This window comes from Ambystoma mexicanum, chromosome 11 (genome assembly GCF_040938575.1).
Source record: "Ambystoma mexicanum isolate Mex_15411 chromosome 11, UKY_AmexF1_1, whole genome shotgun sequence".
NCBI lineage: Eukaryota > Metazoa > Chordata > Amphibia > Caudata > Ambystomatidae > Ambystoma > Ambystoma mexicanum.
The window spans coordinates 1,487,693,405-1,487,706,870 of record NC_090934.1 but is presented as its reverse complement, the minus strand read 5'-3'; the positions used below and the strand labels follow the sequence as shown (position 1 = coordinate 1,487,706,870).

At 48.3% G+C, this 13,466-nt stretch overlaps 1 protein-coding gene across 2 annotated transcripts in view; it reads left to right on the top strand.

The window, feature by feature from the left end:
- The first annotated feature begins 232 nt into the window (after positions 1–232).
- LOC138504634 (uncharacterized) overlaps positions 233–13,466 on the top strand; it is a 640,493-nt gene continuing 627,259 nt past the window's right edge. The window contains exon 1 of one of the 2 annotated variants that reach the window (XR_011279879.1): positions 233–1,339. Coding sequence is in view for 1 of the 2 variants with exons in the window: in XM_069625235.1 (XP_069481336.1) it covers positions 485–1,339 (855 nt within the window). In the remaining variant the exon portion in view is untranslated. The remainder of the gene's footprint in view (positions 1,340–13,466) is intronic. The other variant, XM_069625235.1, reaches the window with a different exon arrangement.

Here is a 13,466-nt window from a genome sequence, read left to right as displayed (position 1 = left end):
AAAGGTTGTCCATGATTGGACTAGAAAAACACGTCGAGTCAACCCTAAGAAAAGCAAACTACAATTTCCCCTTTTATTCTTGGGATTTGTAGTTCATTGTTAGTTTAGAGGAATTGAGCATAATCAGAGCCTCGGGGGTCTTGACACAGAATACAGGTAGAAGAGTGCTGTACTATGCGTCCCAACCAGGTAGGCCCTGCGTGGCGCCTTGACGTCACGGGAACCGCGCGTCACGCACGCTGTCTTCCGGCGGCGGTGTGGCACGCATTCAAGTGAGAACCGTGTGCGAGTGCTGTAATACTGTCTGGTTCCAGGTAGGCCCTGCGTGGCGCCGTGACGTCACGGAAACCGCGACGTCACGCACGCGGACTTCCGGCAGACAGTGTGGCGCGCATTCAAGTGGTTACCGCGTGCGACTAGTGCCTGGAACCTTCCAGCCCCCCCCCCCCCCCCCCCCCCCCCCCCCCCCGCCGCTACACTTACCATGTACCCGGCCTGGGGCATATACGCGGCGCCCCCCACAGGGGCCTCGCCGTATCCCTCGGTCGCTCCCACCTACCCGGCAATGTCCGCGTGTCCAGCCGACACCGCGGCCCCCGTGTACCCTGGGGTGGCCGAGGCAGTAGCGCCCGCTGCCGGCACAGGCGACGGCCTCCGCGAGGAGCAGCAGCAGCAGCAGCAGGCCGCGCCTGCAGCGGGGGCGCCTGGGGGCCCTCCGCCCCCCCTGCCGCCTCCCGCTGCGCCGCCGCCCCCTCTGCCCCCCAGCGGCGCGCACCCCCCGCCCCCTCCTGCAGCAGCAGCGCCTTATCAGGTGCCCCCGCAATACATGTGTGCGGCTTACGGCGGGTACCCCCCCTCCTATGAGCAGCCTCAGGCCGCCTACATGGGCGGCTACTACCCCCACTACTCCCAGGCCGCCTACCCCCCGCCTGACTACCCCCCTCCTGCATACCCGCCAGTGTATCCGCCTGCAGCTGCCGAGGCCTGCGCTGCAGCGCCGCCCCCCTACCCGCACCCCCAGGCTCCACCCCCGCAGCCTGACGCCTGGGCAGCAGCAGCAGCACCACCGCCTGGGGGGGCTGCCCCTGCCAGTGCGGAGCCCCCACAGGCAGCTGCCCAGCCTGCAATAGACTATTCCTCCCATTCCGGCTACACGCCGCCCCAGCCCCCCTGCACTTCCTCACTCCAGGTGGCGTGCGCGTCTTCAGAGCCAGTCACGGCTGCCCCCCCGGCGGGCTCTGCCCACCCCACAGAGCCTGAAGATTCCCAACAGAGTGGAGTACACGCCCCCGGGACCGAGCAGGAGGGGCATTCCAAGCCTGCGCCCCCCGAGGCACAGGTACGGACCTAAAGCCTATTCTTATTTTTAACGCAAGTTGTTTGGAATAGTGCAGCGAAAACGTGCTTGTAAATGCACACGTTTGGTCTAAATGCACTTGTGTATTCTCGACAAGTTGGTAGGTACTAATTATTTCCAATATGTATATGGATTCCAAGGGGTGTGCGTTTGTAAGTATGAACGCTTGCATAAAGTCACTCAATGTGGTTACCGTGGCCTTTTATCTGCAATCGTATTGGGCCATAGCTGTTCAGCATTTCCACTGTGCTTCCTTGTGTGTAGCATGGCACTACATGGCTTTTGCAAAGACGTGTTTATTCTGCAATTCTTGGAAAATTAGACCATCGGCGCCCGCTGCCTATTTTTTTGCAAGCGTTGCTTGTGCCACCTATAAACCAGAAACCATTGCTTTGGCAGCCTGCAAAACCCTATGAACATATTACCACAAGCCCTTTTTTTTCGCCTTTCAAACCTATCCTACCTTCGAATAACTTTACCACATAGCCGGTCCCAGGTAGACATATCCACTTTAACACAAAGCGGTCATGGCCAGTAGCCAGATTGTCTGTCATAACCTTATGCCATTACCCAGACAATCTGGCTACTGCCCACGTCCGCCGGCTATACCTCAGTCACCAAAGGTATCACACATTTTTTTTTTTTTTTTTTTTTTTACTTACATAGTTACACTTGTCAAAAAATAAAACACTGGCACATTTGCAAAACCATGCTTTAATGTCCTTGCCAATGCTCCTCACGAGCTTGCTCGAAATCTGCCCATGTTTTATATTTTTAAGTGTCAACATGTATGTACATGCAGTAGTCCCCACTTGACAAAATCCATTCAGTCTTTACACAAACATTGAAGGTTGGGTCTATAATCTGTCTCGAAACTTTTGTCCACATTCGTCAAATAGCAACAAAGTTAAAGCCATCAAAAAAATGTTGAGACCCCCCTCTAATTTGGCCCCCTCTTGAGAAAAGCCCACCAAACTTCTGAAAACCATTTATATCTGGATCCAAAACGTTCCCAAATGTTGTACAGATTCGTCAAATGACACCACATATATATCCCTTTACAATATTTTGGGACCCCCCTCTAATTTTGCCTCCTCTTGACAGAATCCCCAAAAATGTTGCACAACCATTCAGGATTAGTTCTAGAAGAAAATTTCAAAATTACATGCAGTTTCGTTGAGTGGCGCAAAAGTTATAAGCCATCCAAAAACTGCTTTTTCGCAATACTGTAATGCAGAAATAGGTACAGATGTCTTATTTCCATAGCTGGAAATGCATTTCCTTTCATGGGAGGACGCAATAGTCCAGCATAGAGAGAACCAGGGCTTTGGAGACAATGAGGCAATTTTGAGGGCTGGGGGGGTTGAGAAAAGGTAGAGTACCTCTGAGGAGGTGCAGCTGACTTTTTAGAAATGTGAGATAAGGAGAGGGTGGAGTCAAAGATGACCCCAAGGTTTCTTGCCTCACCCGTGGGTCCAGGTGCAGGGATAAAGGAGGCCAGCCAGAGTGAAAGTGGGAGCAGGGGTCCCAATTAGAACGATCTCAGTCTGGCTGTTGAGGCAGAGGTCGTTTACAGCACACCATGACTGAATAGTGGACAGTAGGGTATGAGCGAGGAGGAGGCGGCTGAGACGAGCCTGAAAGATAGTTGTATGTCATCCGCATAACATTGGAAGTTGGAGGAGAAAGTGGCAAATCGCACGTGCCAGGGCAGCCATATAGACATTGAAGAACCAGGGGGATAGGTTAGGTCCCTGGGGAATGCCATAGGTTGATATCCAACATTTTTGATATTGGATTTCAAAATGGAAAAAAAAAATCTATTTATCAAAATAAAAGTTTTATCAACATGAAACATTTTTTTAATACACAAATGCTGCAATTTTTTTACTCAATTACAAACCTTTGATATCAAAATTATATCTGTTTTTTATTTAAAAAAAAACAAATCAATTATTTTAATAACCCTTTGAATAATTTTATATAAACTTTAATTTTTAAATTTGATTGAAAGGGCTAGGGTGACACAGGAGTGGACTTCAGTTTTTGCGACGGGTGGAAAACAGCTCTTTCTGGGTTAACCAAGAGCTGTTCAGAAAATGGCTACTATGGTCCGCTATAGCTACGACGCGGGGAGAACACCGCCAGGAATTCCTGGGGGATCAGAGGATACTTATTGTTTTATGGATAATGATGATCTGGAGATTGAGCAGGACTTGCAGAGAGAGCGTGAGAACGGGAAGCTCTGAAAACCATGGATACACTTTCTGTTGACAGCCAGCCACCGCTGCTTACTGTTATGCCTGTGAGGGAGTCTGTTGAGCATGTGCCCATAACAATCGCTAATCTGGGGATGGTGACCTGGAATGGCGATGGAGCGCTTTATGGTACAACGTTCGATGCGGGTGCCGAAGACGCTGGATATGAATCTATGGTTTTACAGGCTGCCGTGGTGACGCCGCCAGAGACTGCTAATGCTGTACTGCCCCATCAGAAAAAACGGGGCCACGCGCCCAGGATATCGGACGGCATGCTACCTGGTATGTTTTAAAGTGATCATGTTTTATTTCTTTTTTTAGGGCGTGAGAAGCAGCCGTAGGTAAAACTGTGCATATGTTTTCAGCCTTCAACCTATGAAGTGGATGGCATTGAGAACCAAGATGTAGCAGAGACCATCAATGATACTGTTGTCTTCATATGTATTTGCAGGAGATAAAAAAAATGATCTGCTGAGAAGTGATCAATTTAATGTGAAACCAGCCGTTGGCTGTTGAAGGCGAGCGTCCCCCAGCCAGCACGATCCTCCCCGCAATGAGAGACAATGAAGGATTCTCCCAAGTCGGGAATAAGGCCAAGACAGAGTGCGGGTGAGCTTAAAGGGGAGTTTATCAATCAGAATATGGCATGCAAAGAACTCTGCAAACTCCGAGAGCGCTCTGTCTGACAATAGCAAAGACAGGCGTATATATTTACAAAAAACGTCATAAGAACCTACATACTATAGGGGGCACAAGTTCAATGGGATTGGGTGGCGATGACTAACTATAGGTGCTGCTGCGATGTGGTTGGCCGTGGCTGGAGAACGTCACTGGTCAGCCTCGTGGGTTGGGCTGGGCCTGGCAGGTTGGCAGAGTTCATCCGGGCGGTGTTGTTGTGCCATCGCGGCCAATGTCGGAGATGAATGTCTTTTCCTGACTTATTTGCCCTAGGCCATGCACACCGCAGTCATTCAGTCATTGCAATATTATCTTCTTTAGTAAATCTTCCAATAGGTTATTCTACAGGTTAATGCAACACAGGAGGAATGCACCTTGTGAGGGGTCTGATGGTCATTCGTCAGGGCATGGTTACCAGTGTCCTGTTGACCGGAGCCATGGGTTGAGGGGCTAAGCTTCAGGGCATGGGACGGACGGTACAAGCCTCCCTGTCTTGTTAGATGTGGTTATAAATGTGCCGCTGTGTGTTGCCACAGTGTTGGGTGTCCTGATTGCACAGGGCCATAAGTCTAAGATAATCTGGTGGGTTGTGGGGTTTACGAGGGGGCGCCTTTGGAAGTGTGGGTTCAGGCAGAGGTTTACTGCTGTGCTGTAAATAATGCAGGTGGCGGCCCGTGGCCTTGGGTGCTGCAGAGGGGGCTACACATCTTCGAAGCGGCTCCAGTCTAGTTGGGGGAGGTGGGGCAGCGCAGCGCGGGCCTCTGCTCTTATGTTTGGCAGTCTCCGCAGGGTGGGAGGGGAAATGGCCTTGCACATATTTACAAAGGTATCTTCCTCGCGTGTTGCCGGTTTTTGGAGGCGAGAACATCACAATCATTAGAACACTTTATAATATTTGTTTGAATTACTTAAAAACATACATTTCACTTCGCTGGAGGCGTTTCAATTATATTAAGTCTGAGCACCTTATTCGTACACTATGTTTCAACAACTACAGTATTTAGCTATATGCATATACATTTGCAGTAAGTGAGGTAGTATTGAGGTTGGTGGAGTACATAGAAAATGACCCGCCACCGTATGTGACGGTGGTGACATATAAGGGGCTTAGACATACAAGCGTGACAAGTGCATTCTCGCACACCCTTCACATGTGCCCCTGTATGGTTACATTCGCTTTCATGTGTACTCTAGCAGCATTAGTTCAGTTATGGCGCGGGACCGCGGGGTGTACGGTTTTCAATGATACATATAAGGAACACTCCCCCGGAATTCTTTTATCATTTGCACACCCCTGCAGGGGTGTGGGTCCTTCATGGCTGGTGTCATGTACAATAATTACACAATTTTACAGGTTTCTTTAGTATAAGTGGTTGTATGGAAAGGATACGCGTATTAAAAGTGGTTTTTGACATTCATATTTGGGTACCTTTCTGCTTTCATCGGATGACCATTCTACAGATCTTCCCATCACCCAGGCCTCGCTGACCGGGTCACTCTGGGAGCAGTGATACACTGCGGACGGTGAATTGTTAGTGTTAGTATCTTATGCTAGCTCATGTCCGTTCTGTTCGTGGGAACGTGCTCACAGCGGATCTGCCAGGGTGCTGCGGTGACAGGGATAATTGAAACTCTCTGAGGGTGGGGGCCGCGTTGCAGTGCGCTACGCTCACACCATCTTTATTAGACAAAATGGTTTCTGAGGCCTAGCTAAATTCAATACGTGTGTACGTGTGGGCAATGTCTTCAGCAGGTGAGCCATCCACCACCTGGGCCCGGGTGGTAAGGAGGGGATGCCCGATGAGCCATGGCCCTCACCTGGGGTGGAGATGTAGGCCAGGGGGGTCTTTTGGACCACTCCTCCCCTGCATTTCCCCCCTTTCGTTAAAGTAACGAATACTTTAACTCCTCCAGCCTTCTGCATTCTGCTTCGTCCATCACTGCCTCATCCCATGCAGGTGTGCCTTTTATGGGCATCCATGCTCTACACACCCCCCCGTAAGCTTTCCCCTCTTCTGGCATATTCATCTGGGGTACAAGTCAGGTATATACATCCGCCAGATCTACCCACACCTCTTGGTACCATTCTAGTACACGGGGCTCTCTAATGGTGGTGTGCCATGCTTTATCTACGATATCCTTGTCGTGATAGATAGGCACCAGCTGATTTCTTGGTGTTATCTGTTCCTGTTTGTACCTGCACTTCCTGCGTGTTATGCATTGTTCCACGGGTGTTGCCCATTGTCACCATCATCATTGCACCATTAGGTACTGCGTTAGCACAACATCGAAGACCCACCTGGCACAGGCAAAAAATAAAAAGGAGGAACACCACAGCTGGCATCAAAAATTTCACAGTTGTTCCAAGCCATGAGGGGACCGAGGAGAAAATGTTATCGAACCACGTACTGTCTTCTGCTCCACCTTCCATTTTCATTTTTTCTCCTAGGTTGTGGACTGCTTCGATCACATGGGACAGGGAGCCGTTTTCTGCATCTTCGGAAGGTACGAAAGTGCAACAGGCACTTCCAATTTTTCGGCAAACACCTCCATCCATCGCCGTCAACAGGTCCAAGACATACCTGTTTTGCATTGTCATCAGCCGTAAAGCCCTTAGTTCCACTCTTATTACGTTGAACCCTTCTTCAGTGTCATTGGCCAGCTGAATCGGTTCCCAACGTGTTATCTGGAGCCATTTTGCGTTTGCCCTTGCTTGGACACTTGAGATGAGTGAGGCGAAGAATGTTTCTGCTGAGCTGAATAATCGATATCTGTCTGGGATCTGAGCCAACAGTTCTGATGATGCCTTTGATATGTAATTTGATGCTCTTCTGTTACGGATCAGCACCTCTCCCTTGTTTCCGGAAGACAGGACATACATTTGTGACTCCGCAGTCGGCTGGGCTGCACTCTGTTGTCTGCGTTCCTGTGTCCTTTTGCTTCCGTCGATGTGGCTTTCTGGTATTACCATTAGGGCTGAGTGCAGAGTGGCCATTGAGCAGCTGCCACTCCATGACGGGGGAAGGTGCAGGTATGCCTGATTGCCGCATACCCAGTACGTGTCCATTAGGGCCGCTGTCCTTTTTCTCAGATCTGGGATGGTGAGGGTCTTGTTACAGTTCTTGTTTGTTCCCATGGCTGTTTTCCCCTCTCCTTTGAAACATAGTTCATAGTCTACTTCGCTCTGTAGTTTGAAGGGTTTTTCAATGGCGGGGACCCAGGTTAGTTTTGAAATGTGTTCCTTCCATACTGGTGTGCATGTTTCTTCTATCCACTGCAGTTTCTCTGGTGCCACACCTCTCAGTGCTTCAGCTTTACACATTACTTCTTCATCCTTCCACTTGTTGTCTGAAAAAAAGTGTCCCTTGTATTACAAAAAATGGTTCCTCCAGACACACCACCCCTGCCGTCTTTGGATAGCAAGTTTTCTCGTCCTGCAGCATTTTAAAAGTAACTTCATGTGCCTGGAAGGTGTTCTTAATCCTGCATAACGTGAGATGAAGGAGACATTGGGCATCTATAATTGGCAACTCTTTGGGTAGCAATACTTTGGGTGTACCTGAAGCATGAGGAATGAGGGAGCAGACATAACAGCTCTCATTTGTTGTTTGTTTTGCGGTGGCACTCATATCTGCATACCACTTATTTGTCTGGTGGGGGTGTCGTGGGTCTTCCATTTTATCTAATCCTAACCCATAGTACTCATCATACTTCCTCCTCCCGGTTTCCCTTTTCCGTCTGTTGTTCTTGTTCCTTATGTACTTCCCAGCCTCCTGGGCGAGGGAAAAAATAGACCCCCCTTTCTCATTCCCGCCCCCCTTGGCCCATTCATCGTATAAGATTTCGTGTGCTGCTAGCATCTTTTCCTTTTCGTCCCTGAGTCTATCTTGCAGGTTGTTTTTTAAGATGGGGGCAGGTTGACTGGTGGGGGTATCATACAACCACGATATGGCAGACGGGTTTCGGTCATTTAAACTGCGAGCATTATACCTATACATCACTGGTGGAGACACTGTGTTGTTTTGCATTCCACCCTGTGGCTCTTTCTTTTCTGATATGACAGCATTGGATGGTGTGGTGTGATAACCCCATACAAGTTTAGTTCCATCCCATACCAGAAAATCACCTTCCCTCATATTGACACTTGCAGTTACATTGGTCCCAGTGGTGCTGTTAATCCCAGTGCTGTTAATCCCTCCCCCCTCGTTCATCTCGATAGAGATGAACGCTACAAACCAATATGTCACCAGACCAAACATTAGCATAAAAAACATCGTAATGCACACAGATAATCCGCACTCATACGAATATCTGCATCTCTCATTTAATAATTCTCTCATTCTACTAATTCTATCCGTTGCAGGCTGCCTGTTAGATGCCATGGTAGTTCCTGTTTGAGATATAAAAGTGCATTAAGTGCATGCATGTAAACATTTTGTTATATTGACGGTTAATGGAAGCGGGTAGGGTTGTAGGGAAGGGTATTCACAGACAAGGGTGTAAACATGTCATAATTTGATCACTTCATTAATTACATATAAGTCCAAAAAAAACCTTTTTTTTTTCCAGTAATATATAAAAAGAGAATGCAGGAATACTTCATCAGTCACTTTCCCATTCACGTTCATTGCTGACGCACAAACACAAGTTAATATTCAGACATTCTGTTCAGTTGAGTCGGTTACTGTTGTCTGTGCCTCCTCATCTACCTCCTCTTGCACATTACTATATGCTTTTCGTACATCTGTCAAGTGTACCCAGTACCTCAAGCCCTTTACTTTTACAGCTGTGGGCGTGCAGAACACTACCTCGTATGGGCCGTGGAACCGTGGTGCATTCCATCGACGCACAAAACTTCTGACATAAATTAATTCGCCCGGCATCAGCTGTAGCTGTTGCTCAGGCTCTGTGACAGACCCTGTTATGTTTCCCTCCTCTCTAGTGAAGGGTGGGGAGAGCTGCTTTGATATTGCGCGCGCTGCCCTTGTTAATTTTTTCAAATAGTCTGTGAATTCTTCCCCCAATATCGCGGCGCTCCTGTGTGCATCTGAGTGTTCGCGCAGTGGAGAGTGTGCTGTGTGCATTCGTCTCCCAGTCACGATTTCGTGCGGGGACAAATGGTGATCTTTACTTGGCTGATTTCTCAGTTCAAATAGCGCAAGGGGCAGACAGTAGATCCAATTCTTTTTCAATGAAAAACATAGTTTTGATAATCTGCCCTTTAACAGTCCGTTCATCTTTTCCACTACGCCATTACTTTGAGGATGATAAATCGAACACAATTTATGTTTTATTCCCAATAATGTAGTGACTTCCTTGAAAAGTTCATTCACAAAGTGAGTGCCGTTGTCTGAGCGAATCACGTCACAAATTCCCCAGCGCGGGAACACTTCCCTCACTAGGAACTTTGCAGCGCTTTTGGCATCAGGTCGTGCACATGGTCCTGCTTCCACCCACCTTGAGAATGGGTACACAACCATGATCATGTACTGTGCGCCATTACACCTTTCCCCCATGTCCGCGTAATCGATATGCAGTTCTCGGAATGGGCCAATGGGTTTAGGAATTGTTCCCCGGAGCGTGCGTAATGTCATTCCTGAATTGTAGATCTGACATGTTGTGCATTCCATCGCTAATCGAGATACGTGCTCCTGGAGACAGGGCACAAACCATTCTTCCTGTATTTCTGCTGCAATGTGCTGTTTGGTATTATGTGCAGGGAAGTGTAGTTGGAACGCAATTTCTAGTAACTTGATTGGCATTACCACTTTCCCTGAGTTATTTTGCCGCCACAGTAAGTCTGTTCCCGACTTGCTGCACCCTCGTTTTGTCCACATCAATTTTTCGTCTGCACTAGCTCCTTCCTGTAATTCTAGTATTTGTGATATGGGCATCATGTTGTACCCTTCTGGGGGCTCTTCGTTTGTCTTGTGCTGCAGCATGTACTCACCTGCTTCATATTTCTGAAAATAGGAAGCTTCCTTGGCGGCAGCGTCCGCTGCCGCGTTCCCCAAAGACACAACGTCTGTGTTGGATGTGTGTGCTTGGCACTTAGCTATTGCTACTGCAGTAGGGTTTTGTAGGGCCTCAACTCTTTCAACAATTCTGCATGCTGTACTGGTGTTCCGTCTGCCCGTCGGAATCCCCTCCGCCCCCATCTCGCTAGACCTCCATGTACTGTCGTCATGTAAGCTGAGTCTGTGTATATTGTCACTGCGCAACCCTTTGCTGCATGTAGTGCTTCTATGAGCGCAATAAGTTCTGCTGCTTGTGCAGAGTAATGTGAGGGGAGGCGGTACTGTACTAATGTTTCATACTCGCCGTCTTCTAACCTCACCACCGCCATACCAACATGCTTTTCTCCCGTGTCCACTGCAATGGATGCAGACCCATCCACGAAGTACAATTCCCCCTCGCTCAGAGCGTTCTCACACACCACTGTGTCCTCCCCTTTTTCTCCTGTGTAGGTTGCGCAATCGTGGTCCTGCATGTCCTCCAGTGTGCTTGCTTCTGTAATGAATGTCGCAGGGTTTACTGTTTTGCATCTCACCACATGGATGTTGGTGCTGGACAATATGATTTCATAAGCTGTTGCCCGCGGTGTTGTCAGTGTGCTTTTTGACCTCTCAAGTATTGCAAATAATGAATGTTCCACAAACAATGTTACAGGGCAACCCATTACTATTGTGGCACTTTTCTCAATCGCGAACGTGGCTGCAGCGAGTGATTGCTCGCACGCGAAATGGCCTTGCATTACGGCATCCAAAGTACCACTATAGTAAGCCAAAGGCTTGTGTCCTAGGGATGTCTTTTGTGTCAGAACAGCTGTCATGAGTGTTCCCTTGCAGTGTGAAAATAGGTAAAATTCACGTCCATAATCAGGGTTGGCTAGCACTGGAGCGCTTGAAATTAACCTTTTTAATGATTTGAATGACGTGCTCATTTCTTCTGACCATTCGATCTTTTTATTTTCCTGTTGTGCTTCTTTGAGTGCTTGTAGTAGGGGTCTCGTTTATGCTGCATAATCTAATATCCATGCTCGGCAATAGTTGCACATTCCCAAGAATTTCTGCATCTCTTTCACTGTTGTGGGTTCTGCTACTGATCTTATTGCTTCTACCCTGTCGGGGATTATTCTTTTTCCATCTTTTGATATCAGCTGTCCTAAGTATAAGACCTCTGTCAGGCAGTACTGTAGTTTCTCCTTGTCTACCTTGTACCCCTTATTGGCCAATAGAGTCAGGAGCGTTGTTGAATCCTTTCTACATGTTTCTTCGTCTTGTGCACACACTAGCAAATCGTCTACGTACTGAATGATTGTACTCACAACTGATAGGTTTCCCAAGTCTTCATGCAATATGCGGTTGAATATGCTTGGGCTCTCACAGTATCCCTGTGGTAGTCTGCAGTGTTCATATCTTTTTCCCCCCAGTGTGAATGCTGTCGGGTATCTACTCTCTTCAGCCAGGGGTATTGAGAAAAATGCGTTTTTCAAGTCTACTACTGTGAAATGTGATGCCAGTTTCGGGATGCTGCATAATATTGATGCAGGGTTCGGGACCAAAGGGAACTCTTTCTGAATTACATCATTTAGGGGGCGTAAGTCCTGTATCATCCTCCAAGACCCTCCTTTTGCTTTTTTTTTTTGATTGGATAAATACATGTGTTACATGGGGAGGTTGAAGGCACTATTATCCCTTGTGCTAGTAGTGCATTTATGGTCTCTTTTATCCCGTCTTCAGCCTCACGGGACAATGGATACTGTTTCACTTGGGGTAAAATTGCTCCTTGCTTTAGCTTTATTACCACAGGTTGTACTCCATGCAACAGCCCTACATCATGGGGGCCTGTCGTCCACAAATTATTTGGTACGAGCCTCATGTCGTCATCAAAAAATGACGGCGGTGCTCCTACCACTGCCATCAATTGGACGGGGGTTTCCCTGGCTTGAATCAAAATGTCACAGGGCATCGCTATTTCCATTACTATCTCACCATCCCCTTCTGTGTCTGAAAAGAGATCCTCATCTGTTAACTCTCGTAGGGCGATGTTGGCATTTGTACACAGCACTGTACGCCACTCACATCCTTCCCTATCCACTCCAATCACAGCAATCCTTTTCGCTGATACCTGTACAGCTTGCAAGTCTAATGATACCACTGATCCTGGTGCTGTGTCGGGGCACACTATGGGGCGGAAGAGGAACTCCGCTGGAATCCTCCAGTCCATTCTTCTTAGCTCTGGAATTATGAGGGCCAATGTCTTTAGCCCTTCAATAAACATTTCCTCATTTTCCGGCAACCCTCGTACTTCTTGTGTGGTTGTGTAGGCTTGCACTACCAACATTGCACGCAAGGGGCATATCCCGGGTGTAGAACACACTATTCCTCTCTCGGTAAATGATATGGTCATGTTAAGTTTACTCGGGAGATCCCTCCCTAATAAATTTATTGGTGAGTGTTCATAATACAGTAAGGGTGTCTTTACAGTTTTACCCCCCACTGTTACATCCAATGCTTCTGTGTAAGGAACTTCAATTACAGCCCCAGAGAACCACTGCGTCTCTAACTTCCTGTTAGATAACGGTAACCGGCCCTCCCGGATACATGATTTCTCTGCTCCCGAATCAACCATGAATATGAACTGCTTGTCTCCTATCTGCGCCCCTACCAATGGTTCCTCTGCTGCATTGTAGGTTGTAGATAGAACTGGACACGCTGTGGGCTGTCCTATGCGTGGTGTCTCATCGCCCCCCCCCTGATTAAAGACATTTCCTGAAACCACTGACATGCCGTTGTAGGGTGCTGGTGCGGGGGCCCCGTTTGCTGTTGTTGCGAAAGGGTTGCCTGGCGTGTTCTGCATATTGTCATTATTTTGTGGTTGGTTCTGTGTTCTATACTGGTGCCCCTGTTGCTGCTCATTATTACCCTGGCCTGGGTTTCTCAGTTGTTGTTGTCCCATTGGAAGGCCATATGGGCTCCCCGGGTGGGGGTGGCCATACTGTTCTACCTCTTGGAACCCGTTGCTGGGTCTGGCTCTGCACTCCCTAGAGTAATGCCTCCATTTTCCACAGTTCCAGCAACTCCCTTGTGCACCTCTAGGGCCCTGCCATCCATTTCCTCCCATTCCTCCATATCCCGGTCCACCTCCTCTTCGGCCCCTGTACCCACCTC